The 27,658-nt window shown below is 35.6% G+C and overlaps 2 protein-coding genes and 1 long non-coding RNA gene across 3 annotated transcripts in view; all 3 read left to right on the top strand.

The window, feature by feature from the left end:
* The window catches only part of LOC306858406 (ankyrin repeat and BTB/POZ domain-containing protein 3-A), a 134,641-nt gene extending 118,096 nt beyond the window's left edge, over nt 1–16,545 (top strand). Inside the window, exons 6-17 of the mRNA XM_079398936.1 lie at nt 165–254; nt 2,568–2,669; nt 3,337–3,430; nt 6,024–6,159; nt 7,871–8,094; nt 9,141–9,319; nt 10,329–10,434; nt 11,114–11,216; nt 11,745–11,826; nt 12,022–12,090; nt 12,462–12,575; nt 13,823–16,545. Of these exons, the coding sequence (XP_079255062.1) occupies nt 165–254; nt 2,568–2,669; nt 3,337–3,430; nt 6,024–6,159; nt 7,871–8,094; nt 9,141–9,319; nt 10,329–10,434; nt 11,114–11,216; nt 11,745–11,826; nt 12,022–12,090; nt 12,462–12,575; nt 13,823–14,044 (1,521 nt within the window). The 3' untranslated portion in view covers nt 14,045–16,545. The remainder of the gene's footprint in view (nt 1–164; nt 255–2,567; nt 2,670–3,336; nt 3,431–6,023; nt 6,160–7,870; nt 8,095–9,140; nt 9,320–10,328; nt 10,435–11,113; nt 11,217–11,744; nt 11,827–12,021; nt 12,091–12,461; nt 12,576–13,822) is intronic.
* Nucleotides 16,546–17,102: 557 nt separating this feature from the next.
* Nucleotides 17,103–20,548, top strand: LOC306858433 (NADH-cytochrome b5 reductase 3-like). Its single transcript, XM_079398985.1, has 9 exons — nt 17,103–17,383; nt 17,655–17,780; nt 17,889–17,961; nt 18,165–18,271; nt 18,390–18,519; nt 18,694–18,777; nt 18,851–18,936; nt 19,258–19,357; nt 19,489–20,548. The coding sequence occupies exons 1-9, from the start codon at nt 17,366–17,368 to the stop codon at nt 19,659–19,661; spliced, it is 897 nt and encodes a 298-aa protein (XP_079255111.1). The 5' UTR covers nt 17,103–17,365; the 3' UTR covers nt 19,662–20,548.
* Nucleotides 20,549–21,060: 512 nt separating this feature from the next.
* Nucleotides 21,061–25,945, top strand: LOC306858434. Its single transcript, XR_013783210.1, has 4 exons — nt 21,061–21,114; nt 24,082–24,154; nt 24,461–24,533; nt 24,704–25,945. It is a non-coding gene; the product is annotated as an uncharacterized lncRNA (long non-coding RNA).
* The last annotated feature ends 1,713 nt before the right edge of the window (nt 25,946–27,658 follow it).

Here is a 27,658-nt window from a genome sequence, read left to right on the forward strand (position 1 = left end):
GATTAGTGTTCCACTCAGTTCATTTAAATAGACACTTTTAAGTGTTTAAAGAAAGTGTTATTTTCAGACTTTTTGCTCAATAGCCCTTAACTAGTGCTGCAGTAACAGGGCTCATACTATGGCATATGTACTGTAGGTGATAAGTGTTTTTGGTTGCTTTTAAGGGCATGACCCCTCTCATGTACGCGTGCGTCCGTGGGGACGAGGCCATGGTGCAAATGCTGCTGGACGCTGGAGCAGACATCAACAGTGAGGTCAGTATTTATCGGTGGACATTTTTGCCTTGTTGCATGTTGTTGCTCTGTCTCTTTGAATCTAACTAACCTGTCTCTATAAAAATAACTAACTAATCTCTCTGTCATCTTCCCAATGCTGTTTGCATGAGCTTGTGTAGAATTAAATAGTGGTCGTATCATGTGTATGCAGGTGTGTCTACTTAGGTTCTCATGGATCTCATGAATATTTAATGAAATTACAAGCAAATGAGTTATACTATTGATTTCCAATGCAATTAATGTATTTGTACAAATGCCATATTTTAAATATGGCATTTTATATAAAATGTATATATATATTTTTATACAATTTATATAAAATGTGGGAAAATGCAATGATTGCCTAAAGTAGATACACTGATTGTGAAGCACTGTGGCTGAAAACATGAAACATGATAATAAAAGTGGATTAAAACTGATTCAGCTGGCTAAAACAACATTTACTCATGCTAGTGTGAAAATCATTCATTTATATTTAAAGTAACATGTTTCATGTATTTGCCTCAGGGGTGAATCTCCAAAAACAATCAAGAATGTGTCTTATTTTACCATACAAAATTATATATTGCGTAAAGATAATGAAGCCTGTTTTATCTCATTACCTCATTGTGACATATTTTCTTGACAATTAAGGATGTTTTCTGATTGCTATAACATGCCTGGATGAGAATTCTCACTATTCTTAATGATGATTTTAATTGCTGTAATTTAGTTTAGTTTAGTTTTCTATTACGGTAATTAAGAAAATGATTAAAATCAGCATATATTAAAGGCAGCATAAAAAAATACCACCACAATGAATAAATACTATGCACTTTCCCTAGTGAAAAATAAAAAATACTAAAATGTATTTGAAATACATTTATTTTGTGCTAAGTATGCTACAAATACATTTACATATTTATGTACTTAATAAAAATACCCTGCAATTGTACTTTTTGTATACTAAACTGGTATACTTAAAGTCTGCTAAATTGGAACAATTAATTTTGTACTTAATGCTCTTTGTGTGAAAGTAATGCTGAATTCCAACTAAAGATAAACTGAAGTATATTTGATTGTGCTAAAGGAACTATTGCAAGAAAACTTTAGGTACACTTTAAATATCTTGCATTTAAAGACCAATATCATACAGTCCTCATCAATAGTGATATGAAAACACATTTTAGGCTTAATATTAAGAAGAAAAATTGTACTCCAAATAAAGTTGACTTACAATTTTTATATAAGCAAGTCTCGAACGATTTGAACTATACTTAGTATGAAATAAATGTATTTTAAATATATAACTTTTTTACAAGGGTTAATAATTCCATATTAATATTTCACATTACACTAATGACAATTTCGGAGAAAAATACACATTTTAAAAATGACTTTAAAACAGTCTTGCAAAATTTAATAAAAACATAATTGATATATTATTTACAAAATGTATATGAAAATGTGTGCAACCTTATGTTCTTAACCGTTTTTTTGTGAAATTCACTCCTGTATATGTCATGATGTGATCTTGTGCTCTTTTACCTTTTGTCGTCTCTCTCGTTTACCCCTTTAGAGGACATTTTTATATGGAGTTGTTGACTTGGGCAAAGCACCAAATACATATGCATTGATATTACCTTGTTTTACAAATTGCTTTAAGCTCAAGAAGAGTATCAGCAAGTGGGCAGATGTGCAGTTATTTGCCTAATGTTTTGTTGTGTAAACAATTGTTTAACCTGAATCAATGGGTTCCAAAAGATCATGTTTGCCTAGACATGAACAGATGCCTGCATAATTTACCACTGATTACAGGAGAGCTGAGTTTTGCAAGCAGTACAGCTGTAAGCGTTAAAGCCAGACAAGCCTTCTTTTTTGGTGCTTTGTACATGAGTCACTTCTCACTTACACCTCTAGCATTTGAACTCGCTGCCAATTATTCTTCCTGCAGTCTTCGCATTATTGCTATGAAAACCGTGAATTAGATCCTATACTGTGGTCAGGATTTTGAGTAAAGCGAGGAGGGCGTGTAGGATGTCCAAAGGAGAGTGAACGCCAGTAAACTCTAGATTAACGTGGGCTGGATGGAAAGAAGGGGTTTGGAGCACTGGCACTTTCTTCTTCTCTTCGCTTGATATAACAAAACAGCCAGACGGCGGAAGAACTTTCCAACTTTCCGCTCACTCATTCACTCATTCCCTCCCCTTTTTTTCTTGCTCGTACTCCTGCAATTCCGCAATTGGAGCTCAGTGTGCTGGTATATGATGGCTGAATTTTTCTCTCCCTGAACTTCACCTATATGATTCCCAGGTGCCCAGCTCACTACACAAGCACCCCTCAGTTTATCCTGACACCAGGCAGGGGACTCCACTCATATTCGCCGTGTTACACGGACACGTCCCTGTCGTGCAGGTAGTGACGCTGTCAATGATTTGATGCCTTCCACCTTTGCACTTTCCTCAGTTATTATTATGATGCCACCATCATAATAATAATGGCACAAAGAAACAGTTTGATGTTAGTTTTGGGCTGGATGGTGCTGCCCTGGTTCAGATGAACTTGGATGGGCATAGTTTGGTATCTGGAATAGGAAGAATGAGGACAGTTTATTGACTGTGCACTCAATTCTTACACCAAAAGTGGAATAAAGTCTTACTTTGACTATAAATCTTAGAAGTGTTGAATCCAATGACCTACTAAGGCCCACTAATTTAGCTTCTCCAACAAAATGGAAAGGCAAGGTGATATTTCTTGGGATGCTTAATTTCTCAGAAGCACACATCCACCACAGTAGGAGATAAAAAACAAAATCCTTCTTTTTGTAGGATATAATTTCCCATTTTCTTTTTTGAACCAGACAAACAGACCAAAACCGGGCACTTAAAGCATCAAGATTGAAAGAAATTATGACCAGATTACCATAAAAATGTTTGCTAGTTGGAGGTGGCCTAGGTGATGAAAAGAGCAGGCTAATTTAATTCAATTACAGCATTTATATTTACCGATGTCTTGGTGATATTAAAGTTAAATCCTCTGAAATGTGTTTTATAACGATTGTACTTTTCACATTATTGAGCAGCTTCTGCTGGATGCCCAAGCAAATGTGGAGGGAGCGATTCAAGATGGTGCAGAAAACTACACAGAGACGCCTCTACAGTTGGCGTCTGCGGCAGGTACCACAAAATCTCATTGACACCACACAGTGACCCCAAAATGTGTTCAGACACTGAAACCACGAAGAACATTTGCGAATTTACTTGATTAAATAGCAAAATGCTAAACCAAGTGGTGTCTGCAAACATAGAGCTAAATAATAAGACCAAGGTATTTTTAAGTCCAAGGTATTTTATTGGATGTACTGTTTAAAGTCAGTTCCCCTCAAGTTTACACTAACACATGATTAACTGTAACTGAATTTTTCACACTTCATTCATTATTTTTTATTTTATTTATTGACATGATTATGGTAGACTAAAATACAATTTTCCCATTTAATTTATTTTATGCATATTTTATGCATCTAATATTAGTACCTTAAATAGTAAATACAACTGTTTTAGCCTATAAAAAAAAGAAAGACAACACGGTCCAAAACATTTTCCAAGTACTTTAAGGTCAAAATGTACACTATTTAGGGGGTAGATAAGGCACTTTTGAGAGTACAGCCCATTGTGATTTTGTGTGATACTTCCAGTCTTTAAATGGTTACATTCTGTTCCTTTTGTGCCTCTAATTTCGGTAAAATGGTCCTTGTAGACTGTGAGCTGACAAACTGAAGACATTATACTTTTGTGCCCCAGAGTTGGTTCCAGAACCATAATAGTATTATTCAGAAACTGATGGGGCTGCATCGCTCTCAAGAGCCCATTGCAAACTTGCTAATGAGCCTTAGCGACAGCAGCTTTTTTTTTTTTAACATCCACAGTGTGAATGTGACAAGTCCACATGGTGGAATGATGTATGGAAACCAGTGCCAAATGAGATTTCATAATCCCGGCTGTGGCAGTCCTATGAATATGAATTGACCTGAGTGATATTCATTTACATTTGCTGAGTGTATTCCAGCATAATGCCGAAAATTACCTGTCTGCCCCACTTAGCGAACAAACTCTTGAAGACTTGGGTAATTCAGGTTTCAGTCAGCAAGTAATGGACACCTTGGTGATAAAAACGGATGGGGTACACAAAATTTGTATCATCTCCTGCAGAGGAGGAGAATGAAGGAGCACAAGCCAAACGGATTGAGCCGAAATGTCTAGAAACAGGTTTAACCGTATGCCTGTGTTCCCCTGTGACCCAACAGAAATGGCTGCAGATGGGATTGTTTGAGCCTCATCGGATCCAAAACTCATCAGGCCTCATTGATTACGCCCCATTTGCTGTATGCTGGGTCAATTACCCCCACTGTTAGCGTTCGGGTTTTCCTTCTAATGTAGAAACACTTACCCCTCATTACTCGATGTGCATGTGCACAGGACAGCCTGCCAATTTAAAATAGTAAATCAATCTGGGGACAGGTTGCTAGACGGTCTGACTGATAAATACTTTTTCCTGTGGCTTAACTGGAAGAACAAGCACTCGCAACATCAACATCGTGGGTTTGATTCTCTGGATTCTCTGGATTCTTTTGCTAGTAAAATGTGTACATTCATTTTTATGGCTGGTTTAAGGTCAAACCATGATAGAAAATTGATGAAGGAATCTTGCTTTTAAATTAATGCTGTATCTGATTTCGATTGAGAGAATTGTAGCTTAAGAAGCCAATCAAGCCAAAAGAACAAACAAAACCTACTTTATCCATTCCCTTATTACACTAAACAAAAGAAAAGAAATAAATTATACAAATCTTTTCTAACCCAATGTGTTGGAAAACTGGCAAAACGAAGGGTTACATGACTGACTAAAATACAGTAACAGAGAATTTTTCACACTTTCACAATTTATTTAATTTTTATTAGTTGAATGGCGTGGTTATTATTGACTAAAATAATTTTTTCACAACATTTTTTTTTTTACACTATGATTACATGATTGACTATAACAGAATTTTTCACAATTCACTCATTAATTTTTTATTATTTTTATTAATTTCCTGACATGATTATGATTGACTAAAATAACAGATTTTTCACACCGTGAAAATCTATATATTTAGTTTTCTTAATTTTGTTTTATTATTATTATTTTTTATTATTGATATGACTATGGTTTGCTAAAGTAACGGAATTTCACACTTTTTCACACTAAAACATGTCAAACATTTTTTTTAAAACATGTTTGACTAAAATAACAGATTTTTTCACTCTTTCTTTCTTTCTTTTATTTTGTTTTGTTTATTTTTTATTTATTGGCAGGACTTGCTGAGATTTTCACACTTTACATTTTTTACAATAAACAATAACACTATTTTTTTATTTATTGACATGATTTGCTAAAATAACACTTTTTTTCCCACAGTTTTATTTACTTATTTAACATTTTTACACTATCAAAATGTAATTGACTATATAAATGATCATTCTTTCCCACTTTATTTATTTATTGATTAATGATTATGATTGACTAACACATTTTTTCACACCAATTTTTTTTACATTGCTTTTACGTTTTCTATTCTTTTCATTGTATTACTTGCATATGCCACTAGGTGTAAACAGCAGTGTGTCTCTGCTGATCTTAATAGCACAGTAGGTGTCTAACTACATTGCTTTGAATAAAACTATCTTAAAACCAACGTAATATATATATTGTCTTGCATTTTAACAGGCAACTTTGAGCTGGTCAGTCTGCTTTTGGAAAGAGGTGCAGACCCTTTGATTGGCACCACCTACCGTAACGGCATTTCCTCTGGTCCGCTGGGTGAAATGAACTCATACAGCCTGGCAGCATCACATGGACACAGGTAACGCACACCCAATGACTCCACAGCATATGCAGTGTATAAACTGACAACACATTCACCACCAGCACAACAGGGAACCGAGCTTTCATTAGCTCATTGACACGTTTGTCACCACATATCATTATTTCCCTGTCCTTATGCATCATTCTGACTGTGGAAACTCAATCTATCAGATGTGAACCCCTGATGTGTTATTATTGGCACGCATAAAAGCTGAGCTGGTGTATTTGGCCGCAAAATCATATGTAATTTACTACCATAACTCCAACCCCATCACTCTCCATTGCTGGTGAACTGTATGGATGACTGCGTGCTCATTCATTCACTCTCACCTATGGCCAGAGCTGCATAATGGAAGCTCATTGAAATTCACACTGCATACGTCTGAATGAGAATCCAGCGTGTTCGACGGCCAACTCACCCACCTCTGCAGAATTAAGGCAATCCGTTATAAAGGGCGTCAGAATGGGACGCGTAGCGAGGTCTGAGCCAGAACTGGATGTCTTTGGCTTTCAAGTCCTAGAGATGTTTGCAGTGGTGCATGCCGCAGTGATTGGTTGTTTATGCATATTAGATCAGTTGCAGAGCGCTGCTACTTTTATGAAGGTATATGAGTTTACAAAGACATACAATCCTGAGAAAATGCGGTGAAGCGGAGATGAAAAACACGTTGGAATGCATTGATAAATGGAAGTCATAAACAAAGAAGCGCTCAAGGTATTTCATAGATGTTTCATAGAACCCTTTGTTCTCATCAATCTGCTGATTATAAAAATTATGCAAGCAAGTAAACCTCATGGCATGCTTTTTAAAAACAACAGCCTTCATAGTCAAACTCTTCTTATTCACACAAAAATTTTAATTATTTACTCACTATCATTCTGGACTTACACTACCATTCAAAATTCTCTTATGCTCACTGAGGCTGCATTTATTTGATAAAAAATACGGTAATAATAATAATATTGTGAATTATTATTGCAATTTAAAGTAACTATTTTCTATTTTAATATATTTTAAGATGTTTTTAAGATATTTTATTTGTGTGGTAATTCTGAAGCTGAATTTTTAGTCATTAGTTTTTATTGGCATAATCCTTCAGAAATAATTTTTTTGCTGAAGAAACATTTGTTATTATGTTGAAACATTTTAATATTACAAATATTAATATGCTTAAATGTTTTGTCAAAAACGAAATAACTGTTTCAGGATTTTTTGATGAATAGAAAGTTCAAAAGAACAGCATTTGAAATGTAAATCTTTTGTAACATTTTGAGTGGTTGTACTATCACTTATGTCAATTTAATGCATCCGTGCTGAATAAAAGTATTATTTGAAAAAAAGAATAATAAAAATAAAAATAAAAAAGGGGGGGGGGGGGGGGGGGGGGGTTATAGGTTCTTTATGCAGCTCTTTTTCATAATATTTTATAGTATAATATTATATTATAATATTTTATAGTATAAGTTTCCAGTTTTGTTAAGCTCCAAAAAAACCCCAACAAAAATAAAAATAAACAGTAAGGATCTTAAAAGTAGTCCAGTAGTGCTAAAAACAAAAGAAAATCCCAAAATATAAAAATTCTCATTTTGTTTTCCATGCTAAATGTAACAGCAGGTTTGAGAAAACCATTATATAATTTGTGAGTGAACTATTCTTTTAATGAGTGTGAATACCTGATTGAGTTTGTTACATGCACTTGCTCCTGCAGGAATGTGTTCCGGAAGCTTCTGTCCCAGGTGGACAAGGACAAGGGGGACGTGCTGTCTCTGGAGGAGATCCTAGCCGAGGGCTCCGAGACCATAGAGAGGAGACCGCCACAGAACGAAGCCACCCTCCGGACAGGCAAGGCCAAACTAAGGGCCCTCCGCGAGGCCATGTACCACAGTGCCGAGCACGGCCATGTGGACATTACCATAGACATCCGCAGCCTGGGTTAGTAAAAACACTGCACGATTACCACAGACATCAACCGCCTGGCTCACTTCTGTCGTGCAGCGATTAGTCTCAGCCTCAGATGCCATCTGATGCATATTGCACATACAAATGACAAGCACTAGTTTAAATTTCCAATATTATGGGCTTATGCAACTTCATGCATAAGCTCACAAAGCCCATTCTTTATCAGTCCATTGTGATTAATACCAATGATGACACATTTTTGAGGCTGAACTAATCACTTGCCAAAGTTTACCAGGTTAGTGGCATCAAATCTTTGAAAGACACTCTTTGAAAGATGTTTGAGGCCCTTAGTAGCTAGCAAGACATGAGTATCTATAGTTTATTTAGCTTTGTTTTCTGTGAAGAAATCACTATGCACCATATTTATCTACTAACACTATTTACACTACCATTCAAAAGTTTGGGGTTAGTAAGACTTTTTTCTTCTGAAAGAAATTAATGCTTTTATTCTGCAAAGATGCATTAAATTAGATACAAGTCACAGTAAAGGCATTTATAGTGTTACACACAGTTTCTATTTTTTTTTAAAATGCTGATTTTTTTACTTTTTATTTAATAAAGAATTGTAGAAAAAAAGGGATTTTTAAAAAATAAATGTTTTTAATATTTTTGCATTTTCATGAAAATATTAAGCAGCATAACTGCTTTCAAGATTGATATCAATAAGAAATAAGCAGTAAATCAGCATATTAGAATGATTTCTGAAGGATCATGTGACACTGGAGACTTCATTTTTGTTGTCACAGGAATAAATTACATTTTAAAATAGAAAACAGTTGTTTTAAACTGCAGTTGTATTTCCACAAAATGACTGTTACTGATTTCTTTTATACTGTGTTCTTTCAAAAACATGAAAAGAATCATACCGACCTTAGACTTTTAATGTAGTTGCAAAATGCAGCACATGCTCTCAGATTGATGTTGATAGATGGGACAGGCTTTATATTTTGTGCAGGTTGATGGAAAGATCGATTCTGCAGTGTCACATACATTAACTGATTCATTGATTCCATATACAGGTGTGCCCTGGACCCTGCACACGTGGCTGGAGTCCCTGCGAACGTGCTTTGTGCAGCAGCGGCGGCCGCTGATCCAAGGCCTGCTGAAGGACTTCAGCTGTATTAAAGAAGACGAGTACACGGAGGAACTCATCACGCACGGACTGCCACTCATGTTTCAGATCCTTCGAGCCAGCAAGGTCCATTCTCTGGGCTTTATTACAGTTTCAGCCAGTTTCAGTCTTTTATTTTACTTCCTGATCATATCAGGAGACATTTATAGAGTTTTAGTCACCTCTGCAATTCCTGTTTGTTTCTGTTTAAATGTGAAGCCACTACACTCCCCGTTTCTGACATTAGTTTTATTTTAGTATTATATATACTGTTATAGTATTTGATAATGTTTAGAATTAGCTTTTATTTTTATATTTTCAGTTTTCATTTTAGTTATATTCCTGTGTAATATTTTATTATCTTTTAAATATTTCTGTTTACCTTTATTTTATTTCAGATCTAGTTTTAGTAATTTTGGTGCTTAATGTAGCAAAGGCAACTTTTCTAATTGTAGTTTAAGTTTTTCAACAAATTTTATTTTATTTTATTTTAAAAAACAGATAGTCCCACTCAAACATGTTTCATAGTGCCACAGAATTACACACTAGGCAAAATCTATGTATTAAATTGCATTGCATTTGTTCATAATTTACATAAAATAAATTTGTTATAATACTTTCTTCTATCCCAGCTAATGTTTTCACATATTTAAAGTTAAAATAACTATTTTAATTAATTTTTTTATGTAAATTGTACACAAATGTAATTTAAAACATTCAAATTGTATCTTATTTACTGATTTTCTGATTGAGGCTTTTGGCTTAGGAGCTCGTGTTTTAGTCTGACTGATATTACGGCATAGATTCATTGTCATATTAGCATTTAAATTATTTCACGGCACTTCAGAATTTAATGTCCCTCATAAGTCTCTGCATTATTGTTATCACTGCGTGTCAGTCCCTGACGCCGAGCGAACAGGCAATCAACGTCAGCCACACCAGTTCCAGCTTTCTCAATAATTAACATGATAAATCCTCTAATTACAGAGCTCATTATATGTGCCGTGTTAGTATTACCGTAGGCCTGGATGCGTTTTACTTTTAGAAAACAGAATTCAAGGTATAACTACAGCGTGTGTGTTTGTGTGTTCTACAGAACGAAGTGATCAGCCAGCAGCTGTCAGTCATCTTTACCCAATGCTATGGGCCTTTCCCAATCCCCAAACTCACCGAGATCAAAAAGAAGCAAACGTCTCGTTTGGGTGAGTATGTCAGTTGCAGCCCCTTTTTAAGTTCATCTTCAGAAGTGACTCCAGCTCTGCCCTGCCTCTGCTTATAATATCAATAATTGATTAATATCAAACAAGCAAGAGCCGCAATTCAGTACATCAGCAAAACTGCTTGTGCACAACAGTTGTATAAGCAAGAACTTAAATAGCATAACTTACTTTTTAGACCCAATATGGCCAGTAATTTGGTCTATTCTTGCTCCGATAATGAAAAATAGAGACGACCAGAGCTATCTATTCAATTCAGTTCAACATAAAAGGCCAAATCAGCTTGTGCTGCACGAGGATTCACATTTATCAGAATGAATTGATGAAGTGCACTTGTTAAATCCATTCAAACTACAGTTTTAGAGCACACAAGGACACTTTTCAAGCAGTTTCTCTCAGGAGACACGAAAATGCAATTAAAGAATATTTAATTTAGTTCAAATTTAAGTTTTGGAGGAACACTAGTGCCATCTATATTTTGATTAAGCTATTACAATTATAAAACAGACATATTTCATGCTCTTTCTTGTAATGTGTTGATGACAGTCTGTCAAACTGCAAGACATGGTGGTACTGAATAATGAAGAAGCTTGTGTAATCACTGTTGTGTAATATTGCATCTCCGACATGGGGACTTCATCATTTGATTTCTTGCTTCCTACAGATCCACACTTTCTCAATAATAAAGAGATGTCTGACGTGACGTTTCTGGTGGACGGAAAGCCCTTTTATGCCCATAAAGTGCTGCTCTTCACTGCCTCACCAAGGTATGTCTTCATATTGTGGAGTTTATTACACAGCAGGGGCGCCAGAACATGGGATTCACTTTTAGCACAGATTTCAAATTAGTTGGCCCATCTATCTATCTATCTATCTATCTATCTATCTATCTATCTATCTATCTATCTATCTATCTATCTATCTATCTATCTATCTATCTATCTATCTATCTATCTATCTATCTATCTATCTATCTATCTATCTATCTATCTATCTATCATCATCAGTTGTTCTATCTTGTAAATAGGCTTTACTCCATCTCAAAATAACATTTAAATAATAAAATTTCATTTAAAAATATCTGAGCAGACATCAGACCTTTTCAAATCTGTAAGGTCTACAAGAGGCAGGGTAATGTCAGAATGAACTGCTCTAGAACACATTCCTGCACCACTGCATGGATTACAGAATAACTACATATTATATCTTTACTGAGCTCTATGAATACTTGATTTAGTAATAATACAGCTTTTAAAGGACGTTCATGTTTGTCTTTACGTCTTTCTGACCTCCAGGTTTAAGTCTCTGCTTTCTAACAGACCAGCGGCTGAGAACACGTGCATCGAGATCAGTCATGTCAAGTACAACATTTTTCAGGTTGGAATCTACTGACTCATAAATCCCACTCAAACTCATGTTGGTATTACAGTCAAACTAGCCTAGCCTAATTCCTACCTCTGTCAGCACAATTCAGCTTAATGACAAAATGTGCCTGTGCATTTGTGACTAGTGCTTAGCTCGTCTGTATTAAAATGTTTCTCAGAAGTTTGAGAAGGTTTTGTTGTGTTTCAGCTGGTAATGCAGTACCTCTACTGTGGCGGCACTGAGTCACTGCACATCAGGAACACTGAAGTGATGGAGGTATTAAATATTCCCTTCTCTTTCCTCCTTTATGATCAAAATTCCTCCTACCCTAAACCGTTTCTCCCACACACTAATGATGACTTAATGACTGATGACTTGAGAGGATGTTGAATGTGATGAATGAATGAGTTACGGTCTGATAACATGGGGAAGATTTCTCATGGAAAGCACTTTAGAAAAATATACGAATATATCATCGCTCATATGTCTCCATCTTTACCAGATGGAAGCTCTCTAGCACATAGAACTGCAGCAGAAATTGTGATAAATGCTTATGTATTTTAAATTTAATTAAGTGATTGCTCTTGCTTGTGATAAACCTGAAAGCTTGATGAGTTTGGCTCATTGTCGGTCCCTCTTCTTCAAAGCTCCTGTCTGCAGCCAAGTTCTTCCAACTTGAAGCTCTCCAAAGACACTGTGAAATCATCTGCTCCAAGAACATCACAACTGACACCTGTGTGGACATTTACAAACATGCCAAGGTACTCTGAACCATTAATTTAAGACTATTATCTATTAGAATTTTCACACTTACAAATTATTTATTTATTTATTTTGTGCAATACATTTTCTTTCTTTCTTCCTTTCTTTTATTAAATACTAACTATTATTATTATTTGTATATTAATATTGTTATTATTTATATCTATATTTATCTATTAGCTTATTATTTTTAATAAAAGCTATAAAACCTTGTATTTAATCATTTACAGTAATGATTCAATAATATTCATAATTATTTATTTTGTGCGCTATACATTTATGTATTCTTTCTTTTTATTAATAATATTATATCATTTGAATTATATGAATAATATACAAATATGTATCTATTATCTTATTGTTTTTAATAAAAACAAAAAAAGCTTGTATTTAATCCATTATTATTATTATTATTTTGTGCAGTATATATTTATTTATTCTTTTTATTACAACTAATAATAAATACAATAATAGTAATATAATATTAAATTATGTAATTTGAATTGTATTAAAAACATTATAAATATTATACATATATTTATATGTATACTTATTATTACAATATGCTAAAAAAACACAAAAGCAAAAAATAGCACAGACTGAATAGGGAAAATTACTTATGTAAATTGTATATTTATTCATTCATTTATTATTTTTGCAGTTTAGCCAATTGCCAAACATAATCCTAGGTTATCTTGCCCCATGTTTTGTCTTGTTTATGCACTTCCCTGGATTAGTCATTTTATCTGTGTAGTCAGGTTTGGACATTGCACACTGTATATTTGTAAAACCCTGGATTAACATTTGTATTTGCATATTCATGAGGTTAATAACATTAACTAGACTAATACAGCACGGCAACGAGAATGCGACCTGCTTTATTAATTACTTGACAATCTGTGCAAATGTCACCATCTTAATTTGCTCTGCTTGTCTTTAGGCTTTAGAAATATACTCCAAAAACTTAAGACAAAAAAGGAAAATGTATAAGTGTGTGTGCCAATATTTCCCTCAGATGCAAATTAAATGTTTCTGTATGAGGTACATTACGTTATAGTACTGCATGTTTTTTTTTTTATTGTGTACCTCTGGATACTGTATAGGCTACTTTTGCAGGGCTTCATAATTCAGGTTTTAATACAGTTTAATCAAGAAAAACAAATCTAACTATTAACACAATTTAAGAATAGTGCAGAAATCTCTGTTAGGAATTCTAAGTCTCACATTATGTTTCACACATCCTCAGTTCCTGGGGGCTCTGGAGTTGGCAGCCTTCATCGAGGGCTACTTCCTGAAGAACATGGTGCTCCTGATCGAGCTGGAGATCTTTAAGCAGCTACTGTATGAGGTTTCCGCGGAGAGCCCCGGTCCAGGCCCGTCCTACGACGTCCTCCACGACCTCGAGAGAACCCTGGCCCTGCGGATCCGCTCCATCCATCTCTCCACTTCCAAGGGCTCCATTGTCTGACGCTTTCGCCAAACTCACACCAACCGTTCCATGCTGGATTTCATCGAGAGCTCCGTTATTGTGTGCCAACAGGTTGGAGACATTTCAAACATCACCGCCGTAATGACCAGCACCTCTCCGATGGGATGTACTGTAGATCGCATTTCACTCCACAGGCTAACATCTCCACAGCGTTGCAGAAACGTCAGCCTGCTGAACTCATACCATTCCAAGGGCTACGTTTACGTTGTGGAAATATTGTTTTGACAACATTATGATGCCCAACTAATGTTAGTGCCCAGGGAAACCGTGGCTCCTGATGTCATTACTGCCTCGGCAATGCATGCAGATGGATCGGGTTCATTTTTAGGTGGCCTGACTTGGGAAACGACTGTCATGCTACCTGCCGAGGACAGTTTTAGTAACACACACAAGTATATATAACTCTCCAATTGACGTAATATTGTAATTTGTGTAACATTCCCTCCAAGCGACACTTAACGCTAAGCAAACGATGCATGTTAAGTTAGGTGATGCTGCCATCAAGTTTCCCCAGCCATTTGTGTTCGAGTTGGACAATAACATCCAATAGGTATAGAGTTTTACAAAGGAGGTGTTTTGTATACTTAATACTCACATCCAACTACAACTTTTGGTATTTGTGTCACTGAACAATAATATGCCAGCTGTTGAAATCCTAGCACTTGTGTTTAACGCTATGCGGTTTTAAGGAATAGATATTTGCTACCTTCAGTCATTTGTAGACTGATCCAACACAAATTATCCAACCAATGGTAGACTAAACATGTTGCTTTTAGTTTGTACGTCTCACCGAAAGTTCATTGTGTCCACCAGTGCATTAGTTCTGAGCTATTTGTTTTAAAAACCCTCTAATCTTCCACTGTGCTTAGTACACTTCAAACTGAGCAGTTCATCCATGCCTTGAGGTCGCGTAACCAACGATCTGTGTCAAATAATCTGCATGGATCCTGTCTGGAACTTCTGTAAAATACAAAAAAGCTAATTTTTCCTTTTTGTGGATGCAGATTTGCACCCTTTGTGCAGGACTCTACTGTCCTTTGAGGTCTTCGTTGCCTGTGAGTCTGTCGAAATCGTGCGTTATGAGAGATCTCATTGCACTGGTCGCCACCTTCGTGACCCGATGTACATATATTCCTGGTCTTCACCTGCTGCACTGCTTTTGTCCAATGTGAAAAATGTGAAGCCAGCTCAAAACAAGCTGTTTTAAGTGTGCATGTTCCGGATTTTCCTGTGTTTGTCTGTAACCCTTCAGGATGTTGGTAAGTTCGAAACTGTACTGGACGTATGGTGTTACCAGCAGAAGATTTTGTTGGCCAGGCTGAACCCAAAGTAACAGATTTTGAAGTATATAAGGCATTTCATCCAAAGATTATGACATTAGAATTTCAACCAAATACTCCATTTATTGGCACACTTGAGATATGAATATTGGATAATATTGGTACGCATCTTACACATTGCTGTCCAAGAGTCCTGTTTTGATTAGAGATGTGTTGATTTCTATTTCATGTACTGCAGTGGAATAAGTTGGTTATGAACGTCCTCATATAACATGAAAAGTTGGATTATGGCTAAATTTACCCATTGAAATACATAGTTTATTGATATGTAGCTGACTATGGAATAACAATATCATGATGCAAATAATTTAAAACTGTGAAGATACATTTATTTTAAAGAAACTTAGCATAGTTACTTTATTTTCTTACAAAGTACATTTATTGTGAAATCCCTGTCTGCTATTTTGTGTAACAGAGATAAGTCATAATGTAACTGTATCTATGTCCTTGCATTTGCAAAATGCCACTGTTTTGATAAGCTAACAGAAAAACTGACACGGATAAATCATCTTCTTGTAATTTTAAAAGATCAGACCTGCTTATTTGCAATGTCTTTAGTAAACCCCACCATTTGTGTTCGCAAAACTGGATTTGTAAAAGCAATACTTGGCACAAATATGTCCATGCAAGGTTAGTTTTCTCCTCTGACCTGTTACTTGTGCTTAGCATGGATGCTTCTCCATGTAGCCAAATAAGCAGAGGCCAATGCCATGAAGCGTTTGTAAAAGCTGTACACCTCCTCACATAAAAAAAGAGACTTGCTCTGTTTCTTGGCTTCAGATTTGTCTGCTTCAAGGCTGTTCAACATGCTTTAACTTTCCACTAATGCACACCTTTTGACATGCCTATTCGACAAAAACCTGCATGCTTTGGCTGGATCAGAGTCTAACGGAATTTGTTTGCTATTATTATTTCACCTGATTTAAACATTGTACATTGTACAAAAAATATATAGAGAAATATCTATAGAACATGGTGTAAATATAAGGGATGTGGTTGAGTTTAACAATCGAAAAAACAAGGATGTTACACTTGTGCTACAGTACAGTTGTTCAATGACATGCATTTGTGTACAGTCAATAGAAATAACCACGGTTGACCACTGTGTTGGGTCGTCATTAAATTCTGTGATAAACTGTCGAGTCTTGATTGATTGTGTTCAATAGAGCTTGTGAAATAGGTTTCCTCAACATAAGACGGTTGGTTAGATAAGCCGTTTTGAAAGGATAAAAATGGGTTATTCTTGAGTTTACAGGTTAAATACATAAAAATGGAATTGTGTCAGAAAATGGCCATGTTATTTAAAGAGTTTCCAGATTTTAATTAAATGGAATCAAAGAAAATAAATAATTAAACTTGCTAAATGGCACCACCTACTGGAGAATTGTGCTAATGATAACAAGTCATTTTATTAAAGGAGTTTCTGTATTCTGTTACACATTTTGGATGTCTCCCTTCTGTACTTTCACTCAAGTGAAATTTACTCCTTTTCTAGAGTAATATTTAGGTTTATATTGAGAATGGTGGACAGGATGAATAGCACCAGACACGAGTCGACTGTAGTCAGCGTGAAATAACCAATAGACAATTAACTACTACTCTTTTTTTTATAATATACTAATGTGTAATTAAAATATGCACATTATTAAACTGAGGTAAAAACCAAAGACGCTGGCTCACGCGTTAATTGAGATGACCTCGTTTACTGATGATTCATAACAAACGACTCGTTTACTGATGATTCATAACAAACGATTCGTTTACTGATGATTCACAACAAACAATTCGCAAACGTTTTGAATCTTTACGTAACGACGTCACCAGCACTTAGCCCCTCCTTCTCCAGGAAGCTATTGTTATTTTGACAGGCGCAGCTTACGTTCTAGTAAAGTTATTAGTCCGTAGTGTTGTTATCCGTCTTTGTTGCTTGATACAGTCTCAGTAAACACCGCAGGAGAAAATGTCCTTCATCTTAAACGTGAGTATATACATATTAAATAAATACTTCCAGAACGTCGTTTTTGTAGCATGCAACTATATTTTGACAGCGTATTGTATATATACAGATGCATTTCAATGCATTTCAATGGTTGTTAAATTTATTCTTAGGGGTTTGTTGACAGTCTCACACCCTTCCAAGCTTGTTTTTAGCCTTTGTGCAGCACACGCCCATTATAATTTAGTACGTGTGACTGTTTGGTACATTTACTGCATAATTAGAAAATGCCTTTTAATTTCCCTGTCCATAGCTCATCTCTGGCAGCTTTCAGCTGGTGTTTGATTTGATCCGGAGGCTCTTTGGCATAAAAAGAAGACCTGCCATTACCCTTGAAGAACCTAATGCCAAGTACGCATTGCGTCTTGTGGACAAAGAGGTGAGGATATTTTAAAATGTAGTTTTTTACTTGTATATAAATAGGTTTTATTAGTAGCTAATTTAATTTACATTTTTTAATTTCTTAATAATCTTAATTTCTTTTAAGATTATCAGTCATGATACAAGAAGGTTTCGCTTTGCTTTAAAATCACCTGAACATGTTCTTGGACTTCCTATCGGTGAGTGCAGGACTAAGTCCTTTTGACTTGTTGTTTTTTGTAAGTCCCATCAATTTAACTCAAGAACAAGGCAAATATAAGTCAATGTCTTGAAAGCATGTAAAACAATAATAATAATAAAAAAAAAGTCAAATGAACATTTAATAAAATAAAATTTGACTTGTTTTTGTGCTACATTTAACGTTTATGCATTGTATATGTAGGACAACACATCTATCTGTCTGCCAAGATTGATGGAAACCTTGTGGTGAGGCCTTACACCCCTGTGTCTAGTGATGACGACAAAGGCTTTGTTGACCTGGTTGTGAAGGTATACCATATAATAAATATAACTGTAAAACAAACATCTTCATGTAAAAATGTTGTATTCTTTTTTTTTTTTTTTTTAGTTCTTTCAAGTTTAAACATTTTGTTGCCTCTCGTTTCAGATATACTACAAAAATGTCCATCCAAAGTTTCCAGATGGTGGGAAGATGTCTCAATACTTGGAGAGCCTTCGTATTGGTGACACAATTGATTTCAGAGGACCAAGTGGACTGCTGGTTTACAAAGGCAGAGGTTTGTAGTTTTGAAATGCACTGAGTCAGGGCAATGCTATGAAAACATCTACTGTTGCAAGGAAAATGAATTGCACATGAATATTCTGGAAGCATAAAAATATTTTACTGTCAAACACGTTATAACATTGATTTCAAAACAAGAACTTGACTTAAAGTATCAACTTTTCTGCAGGATCATTCGCAATCAAGCCTGATAAGAAATCAGACCCTGTGATTAAAACTGCAAAACATGTTGGCATGATTGCTGGGGGAACAGGTAAGCACATGATTTTTTTTATTTTGAGTGCAATTGTAAGGATTTTCTTGTGAGTTCATCTTTATTTTTTTAGGCATTACACCTATGCTCCAGATTATCCAAGCAATCATGAAAGATCCAAAGGATGAGACCGTGTGTTACTTGCTTTTCGCAAACCAGGTGAGACAAGGACTTTCTTCCATTTTTATGCACATGCATATGTACTAATTATGCACAAAAATATATTTTATGCTAAGTCCAATTACGCACAGAAATGCATCTCTTTGGTTCAGTGTGTGTGTTGTCATGGAAAGTACAGAAGTCAACATTTGAAGTGGATAAAAAAAAAAAAAAACTTTCATCATATTTGTCCTAAAACCAAAATACCCATTCTTGTCTTGGGACAATTTTGAACTTTTTTTGATCCACCTCAAATGTTGACTACTATATTTCAAACTAATAATTATTCCCACTCACTACTCTTTTTGTCTTCTCCAACAGACAGAAAAAGACATTCTCCTACGTCCCGAGTTAGAAGAGGTCATGGCCAATCACCCGACACGTTTTAAGCTGTGGTACACCGTCGACAGAGCTCCAGATGGTAAGAACCTCTTGCTTTTGTAGATGCTGTTAAGCAAAATGAAAAACTTCAGTTTAGGTGACTTAATTTCAACCAGACATTAAAAATCAAGCAGAAGGTGACAAGCTGAAATAATCAACTTCATGTGTTAGGTTGGGAGTACAGCCAAGGCTTCATCAATGAGGACATGGTGAAGAGCCACCTTCCTCCACCTGCAGATGACACGCTCATCTTCATGTGCGGACCTCCTCCCATGATTCAGTTCGCCTGCTACCCCAGCCTGGACAAGGTGGGGCATTCCAATGACAGGGGCTTCACCTTCTAGAAGGATGTCACCTGAAACCCAGCAGTTTAAAAGTCAAAATTATAGCCAAGCTACCACCTGCCTGATGCTCCTATATATTCCACATGCACACTAACTGAAAAGGATCTATAATAATGCAAAAAAACGTTATATCAACATGTACCAGCTGTGTTCCTGAGAAAGATCTGCATGCAAGATGTACCTGCCAATCAAGTCATTTGATGTTTTTTTTTAGTGTTTTGTGTAAATGTTTTGTGCTTTGCCTTAAGTGCAAACAAAAAGTGTTGCTTTTATTTCCGCAGATGCTGGATGATATTGGAATGAAATCATTTAATGTGTCAAGATTTTTCACTTGCTTAATTTATGCATCTTATAAGCCTCAACATATATTGGTGATGGACACAATAATTCTAAATTATCATCCATGTTACACATCATTTTTACATTTGCAGAATCTGTGTATCAGAGTAAGTAAAAGGTACATGTTGTGCATTAGTTTTACGCTATACAAATGAATGTACTCCTTCTGTAACATGGATGCTAAAATGGGACCTGGTGTTGCTCCGTGTACACAGTCTAGGTCTGCATTTTTTTTATTCTGGTCCAGCGCTGCATATTAGTTTGTCTCTCTCTCACCTGATTCAATGTGCAGGATTAAGAAGAACCACTGTTTTAAGTAGTCAAGGCAAAAACATTATCCAACAAATCAAGAGGTTATCAAACAATTTTCAATCTGTCCATTATTAACTAGTGCCTTCCTGTAAACCTTATGTTGCATTGTTGATTTGATTCAGTTCTAAGTGCATGATTCCGTACAGTACCTGTTTGTAGCTTTTGTAACTTGTCTACATGGCCAAAAAAGCATTTCTGCAATAATTTTGCATTTACCAATAAAGCTATATTCTTTATTGATTTTATAGAATTTAATATTTCAGAGTGTTTCATGTCAATTTCAATGCTCTCATTTCTACAAAATGCCAAAAGATCAATCTCCAACAAAGGAATGTTCATTTAATATTTATTGCCCGATCCTTCAACAAACTGATGATACAGTTCTGTTTGCGTTGGCCGGTCTGAATGTCTCGCTGACTCCATTAGTGAATGAACCCGTGTTTCGAACGAATCGGCTCATAGAATCGATTCAAAAGACTCGATCATAAAGACACTAACAATGTGAAATATTCTGCTTTTATGGAAATAGTAAATATGATTCAGTGTATTGAGTTAAAGTACACTCACCATGAAATTACATGAAATGTAAATGTTAAAGCAAGCTAGACGTTTTGAATTGAATCAGTCACATAAACATAAATACATATTTACTATCTTTTAGCTGTATAATACGTCCCTTTTAGTAGAAACTAAAGAACCGTTTTCCATCCGCTCCACTAGGCGGCAGCAGCGCGCTTCACTATCATCCAGATTGACGACTGATTAACAGAAGACGAAACTTCAGACGATGCACCATGTCCATGTGAGTCACAGAAACACCACCAAAATAACTAGTCACTTGCGGTTCTGTTCACACAACACAGTTGACGGAAAATGCGAAGTCCTTAAGATATTATGGAGTCAGTCGGGTAATAAAATGTGGTTTCACGCTTGTTAATATGTAAAAATGGCATCACCTCAACAAAGATGCAATGTACACAAAGACCACAGTCGGAGAGAAAACATGTTGTGCATATCGGTTTATTAACTTTTTACTTGCTAAATGCACAACTGAAAAGCAGTTAATCCACTTTGATTCAATGCAAAATTGGTGTGTTTTTGCGCTGTCAAACAATTTGATTGACAGACGCATCTGACCAATAAGAGCGGCGAACCGTAACGCCTCCTGTGGCGGATTGGTCATTTTACCTTAAAGGGCGTGACATAATTTTAAACCAATAGCAACGTGTAAAACAGGAAGAAGGGCGTGTCCGTTTTACAGGTCGCAGTCAGGCTGATCGAAAAATGATGTAATATTTATTTGCAAACATGATAACATGACTTTGATAATTTAGTTATAAACTATTCTTGAAAAGAGTACCTTATGTTTTGGTAGTGCTAGTAATGTCCTTTTCATAAAAAGTTAAAAACATAAAAAGGTAAAGAAAAACATTATATATATATATATATATACAGGGCTGGAAATGGGGGGACGGAGTCCGGGGAGTGAATTTCGAGGGGGGACGGCGTTTCATTGCCAACTGGTTAGATTTATTTGAAAATTAAAATGATTTCTATATTATATCCATTCAAAAGACTACAAAAGCGATCCCAGGTCTGCATAAACCGTAGTGCAGTGCAGACTAAACAAAATGTAGCGGGATATTTGTGTCTATGGTTTGCTGGGCAATGCCGTCTTTGATTGGCCATCGAGAGCAGACTGCAGCCAATGGAAATGCTTCTCTATTGCTGCACATGCTGCTCCTCACAGCACAGATCGTGACAGCAGACTGCAGTTTGTCATTCATTGTAACAAACAAAGTGTAGAAATAATAGATCCAGTTTGCAGTGTAGCGAGCTTCATTCACTAAAATAGAAGTTTGTGAGATCGCGATGAACTTAATGATTATAAAGAGTTTGCAAATGTGAAATTTAATTAATACAACAGATTTATACATGATTGATTTTATTCAAAAGTTAATATAAAGCGACTTACATTTTAGGAACACTTGTCTGATCTGTTGAGAACTATTTTGTTGATTAAATAAAGTCACAGCTGAGCCACTGCGCATCTCCAAGCAAACAGCGCTGTTTCGATTATGAATGAATCTTTGTTTTTGAACAAATCTAGTGAGTCGATGATTCTATGATCCATTCATAAAGAGAGTCACTTGCTTCATTCCGTAATGAATCAGCAGTTTGAACGAATCGATTAGATGAATGATTCAGTGACAGACAGGGACTTGCTGCCACCTACTGGGAGTTTTCATTTTTAAAGTATAAATTTTAATTGTTTAATGTTTCTGTATTCAATCTCATAACATTGTTTTTATGTATTAATGCCACCTCTGAGTCTTGTTAAAAAGTCTGTAAATATTCCACATTTGTGCTCTTCTGTTCCGTGTAAAGATTAATTGTTGATGCTGATTTCAGGTCTTCCTGATTGTATCTTATTATTTTAAATTAATTTATTGTTTAATTATTATTATTTATTTATTTTTTTACAAAAGGTTAATAAATCTAATTTTGGCACAACATATGACATACATTTAATAAAGATAAAAATGGCATTACAAAGGTTAAAAAAATACTTTAAGGAGTCAAACATCATCTTATAATAGTAAGTTTAATTTCTGTCATTGATCAGAAGGTGTTCCTAATTTATTTATTATTTTTTTAAGTAGAAGCACTAGTGCTCCTGAAAAGAAACGTAAGTGTAGAGTCCTTAAGAATGTAATGTTACCTTTTAAAACTAATTGAAAAGGTTTTTGCAAAGTGTAAACTATTAAATATAATCTACAAATCATGCAATACTGAACCGCTAAATAAGACGTGTTTTGAGGGCTTAGCTAATCAGGCCAATGAGAGACAATCATTCTAATATTTTATGAAATCATTAGTTCATTTCACTAATCAATGTTTTTTTGTTTGTTTTTTATTAAACACAAGAGGTCATTAATAATAATTATATTATAAGATGCACAAATTCAAACACAACGCATCTTTAATTTGGGCAGAATTGCAGATGCCTGTCTTAATGTACAAGAAGGTTTAGAGAAAATATGACATAAGTTCTTAATAAATGTTTTCATAGATTATAAATGTTTTTATGATAAAATACATCCGAAAGGTAATCTAAAATGACCATTGTTAACCCCCCCCCCTCCAAGTTAGAGTCCCCCCAGTAAATATCGGCCATTTCCACCACTGTATGTATATATATATGTATGTCAAAGGGAAAAAATATTAAAGGGATATTTCTGTAGTTCTGTTTCTTTTGTTTTAATAACAAAGTGACTTCTTGCATGGTAGTTACACCTCTTGATTTGGTGGGCAACAGTTTTTTTTATATTAATACAAATGTAAAACGAATTGCTTCACTGCTACTTAAAAATATTTTTAAAAAGCAAATAAAAAATTATTATGCCAAATTACAGCCCCTTTAATTTTTTTCCCAAGTAAGACCACTCAGTAACCACCTTTTGTAAGCACTACAGAAAACATACTTTTAGTATAAAGTAGTGTATTCAATGTAGTTATTGTCTATATATGAGTAACTTTCTATTTACAGACAAAATAATTAGCATTATGTCTGCATGTGAACTACATGCAAATAATTTGGGACTAAACACATCTAATCAACTGTTTCCACAGCAGTTTCTCACACTGATTTTCTGAGAAATGTTGAATATCCACACCACCTACTTGACACTAATTTGGACCATTTAGGTTTTCATTGTGTAGCATTTTCTCATTAAGTGTTATTTAATCTTGTTCTGTTGTGTTGTAGATCTGGGATTCTTTGACTCCTTAACTGTGCCATTGCCCTCAACTTCATGGCCTTTGGTTTTTCAGACAAACAGGTAAGATGAAAGATAAGCACTCACCACCAGTGTTTTTAAGTCTCTGTCTACGAAATATATAGTGTCTTTCTATTCGTAGTCTCTAAACAATTTGAGTGGAATGAGCAAAATGCCACCTGTCTGTTTGAAAGTCACAGTGGCGCTTGTGTAAACACATGCTCTTGGGGGAAAAAGCTTTGATAGAGACAAGGGTTCAAATCCAAACTAGACATTTACAAAATGTAAATTATGAGTGTTTGTGAAACTGAAACTTTAGGTGTACAATATTGTGTAATTTCTTAGGTTAATTATGTGTTTCCCTTACAGAAAAAGAGATGTGTTTGGACCACACAGAGCTCTGGGACTTTCACTGCAATGATGGACATCTGCTCATGGACAGGTGAGACTTCTAACCTGTGTTTTATTGTCTACGTTACAGATAGGTTACCATCATTTTCTTTTTGGAGGGTCACCCCTGTAGAAAGTAAATGATGGTAATCTAAACGTGTGGGGAAGGGATGGTGGTCCAAAATTTTTAGACAGCTAATAATTTTATTTTTTTTAATCAAGAAGCATAACCGCTGCTGGACATCGGGCCAGGACTCGGGGGGGACCCGACTCATCCCCGCCCCTTCATTCACACAACACTCACTCATATCGCAGAGATCTGGCTGGGATTGAACCAGCAACCTCTAAACCGTGAGGCAGCACTCTTACCTGTGAGCCACAGATCTCTTGTCTTAATGTGTTAAGTAACTTATATTTCACCACTCACCTGTGATATAAACCAGTTAAATTTTTAACATGCTGAGTTGGGATTTGAATCCTTGGCACTTTCAAGCGCATGTATTTAGCCACTAACACCACCATAGCTTTTAAGAAGCGAGTTGGTATTTACAGCACTTATTTTGATATATTACACAATTTTATGTAAGCAATAATGAGATTTGAACTCAGGTCTCCAAGATGAAAACGCAAGACTTTACTTCCTGAGCCACTCAATTTATTACATTGAGTGAGAGTTTGTTTCAAGGGTTATTTCGATCTTATGTTCAGCTAAAGTATTAATTAAAGCTACAATTTAACACAAGCAACAGTAGGATTCGAACTCAGGTCTCCAAGATTAAGAAAGCAACACTTTATCTCTTGAGCTACTGAGTTTGTAGTGCTATTTAAGAGTTTGTTTCAGGAGTCTATGTTTAGCTACAGCATTAATTGACGCTAACGTAAGTAACAGTTGGATTTGACCTCAGGTCTTCAAGATATAAACACAATCTTTAATCTTCTGAGACACTGACTCTTGTGGAGTTAAACTGTATTTTGACCTTGATATAGCTTCTTTAGAATTTTGTGTCATATGACGAAAAACATAGCCAATGGGGTTTAAACCGAGACTTTCAAATTTCAAGGCAAGTGATTAACCTCTGTGCCACATATCTTGTGATGAAGGTTGGCTTGTTTTTAGGTCTTGTAAATTTAAGTCTTCAAAACAGAAAAGAGATTATTGCATTTGTGAGATTTGAACATCTGTTTTATAGTTTTGTTCTTCAGAGACCTGCATTTAAACCACACCATTATGGCTGTTTTTTTTACTCAATCTACTGAGCTTGAAGGGGTCATTTTTGTCGCAAAGAAATGTTAAGAAAAATGGAATCAGAACACATTATACTGTATTTTTTATGGGGCATTTTGCTTTTATTTACAAGATTGAAGTTGGGCTCAAATCTGTGTTTCCATGAGCTAGCAGCTCTTTTATGTGTACTAGAGATTATCACAGCTCACCCATTAAAAATAAAAGGTTATGATTACATTTCTTTTGTCTAAAAGCAATTCATTATTCACAGGATTCATCAATGCTCATCTCAGCCTGATCAACTCATTCTCTGTGTTTGTTATGAGATTTTGCAGGGCAAGAAGCTGATATCAAATGTGTCTGATGAGTAATGAGTGAAATATTGTACCAACTAAACTGTTGGGGGGGATAAACTGTCCAATCGATTTATTAACAAATGTCTGATAGATGTCAGTCTTGTGTTTAAATGCATGAAACGGATAACACAAACACATAACTCGTAAACAACACCATTTGTTTATTGAAATATGAATTAGAAACATTGAACCCAACAAACAAACCCAGCAAGTTTCTAGTAATCCTAAAGCCCTTGATTAGCTGTTTCAAGAGTTGGAGCTAAACTTGGAGAAGTGGCTCAGTGGGAGTAGGATTAGACATAGGCCTAACTGCCTTTTCCTCCTGCTGCCGTTTTAAATGTATTAATGCAGATTAATACTTATTGCTTATTGTCCACAAGTGGGAGTTGATACACTGATCTGAATCTGATCTCATGCATGTGCAATGTACGTGTTAATCAGTAAAAAAGGCTATTGGTGGCTAAATGAAAAATATGATGTATGGTTTGTAAGAAGCACAATCCAAGTGCCATCTTTCAAGCACACATTAGATTTAATCATTAGAGACATACTATTTTTTACCAAGTCAAACTCACTGTCCAGATGCTTTTTAAGGGGGAGATGGTGAATCTGATCTCCTACATCTGCTTATTATAAATATTAATAAGAAGCCACCATTGGACACTATTGTATATCAGTCATTATCTTACAGATTACATGTCAAATCAACAGTCATTTTGATACAGGCTTTTAGTGAAGTGACATAAAGACATGAAGACATTCGTGCTCTGCATTTAACCCATCCAACATGCACACACACAGCAGTGAACACACACACCCGGAGCAGTGGGCAGCCATTTATGCTGCGGAGCCCAGGGAGCAGTTGGGGGTTCGGTGCCTTTGAGGGGGAGAGAGCACTGGACATTCACTCCCCCCACCTACAATCCCTGCGGGCCCGAGACTCGAACCCACAACCTTTGGATTACGAGTCCGACTCTCTAACCATTAGGCCACAACTTCCCACTTTAAAACAGTTTGTCCAAATCTGTCCTTCTTCCAATCAAGCTTTATTATAAAAGCTGCTCGAGTTTGTAAATAACAAGACACACCAACACATTGAAATCATTGTTTAACTGTGAACAGACATGATACACATTCATTTAAATCAATCAAAACAAATACATCTACTTCACCAAAATAATAGTCTCAGAGAATTGTTTGTTCTATATTTAACGTGTTTACACTTTGACCGTGTGCTTTTGAGTTCAACACATCACTTCATCTGTCTTACCTGATCCGGTTCATTTATCTAAACTGGTAGAGACCTTGACAAAATCATATTTATTGTAAAATATATTAAGTTTAAACCTTAGAGCTCGTCTTCCAATTTTCCATCCGCGCCACTAGGCTTTACGGTCAGTTGGACAGTTTGACGCTTGTTCAAACAACACGTGCAGACGGTTTTAAACATAGTTTCTGCAGATGACAGCTCAGTGACAATATTTTAATGTCACTAAACAACACATATTCCAGCTCATCAACAAATAAAACCGACGCACAATGCGATAAAGTGCAGGAAACGAGTGTCACACGACTCACCTGAAAGGGTCTCAAACA

The sequence above is a fragment of the Barbus barbus genome (genome assembly GCF_936440315.1).
Source record: "Barbus barbus genome assembly, chromosome: 39".
Taxonomy (NCBI): Eukaryota; Metazoa; Chordata; class Actinopteri; order Cypriniformes; family Cyprinidae; genus Barbus; species Barbus barbus.

Bases quoted from the DNA above. Each gene is read 5' to 3' on its own strand.
- LOC306858433 (XM_079398985.1), top strand. The intron at 18,272-18,389 runs GTATACCATATA...CTCTCGTTTCAG, and splicing joins TTGTTGACCTGGTTGTGAAG to ATATACTACAAAAATGTCCA. The intron at 18,937-19,257 runs GTGAGACAAGGA...CTTCTCCAACAG, and splicing joins ACTTGCTTTTCGCAAACCAG to ACAGAAAAAGACATTCTCCT.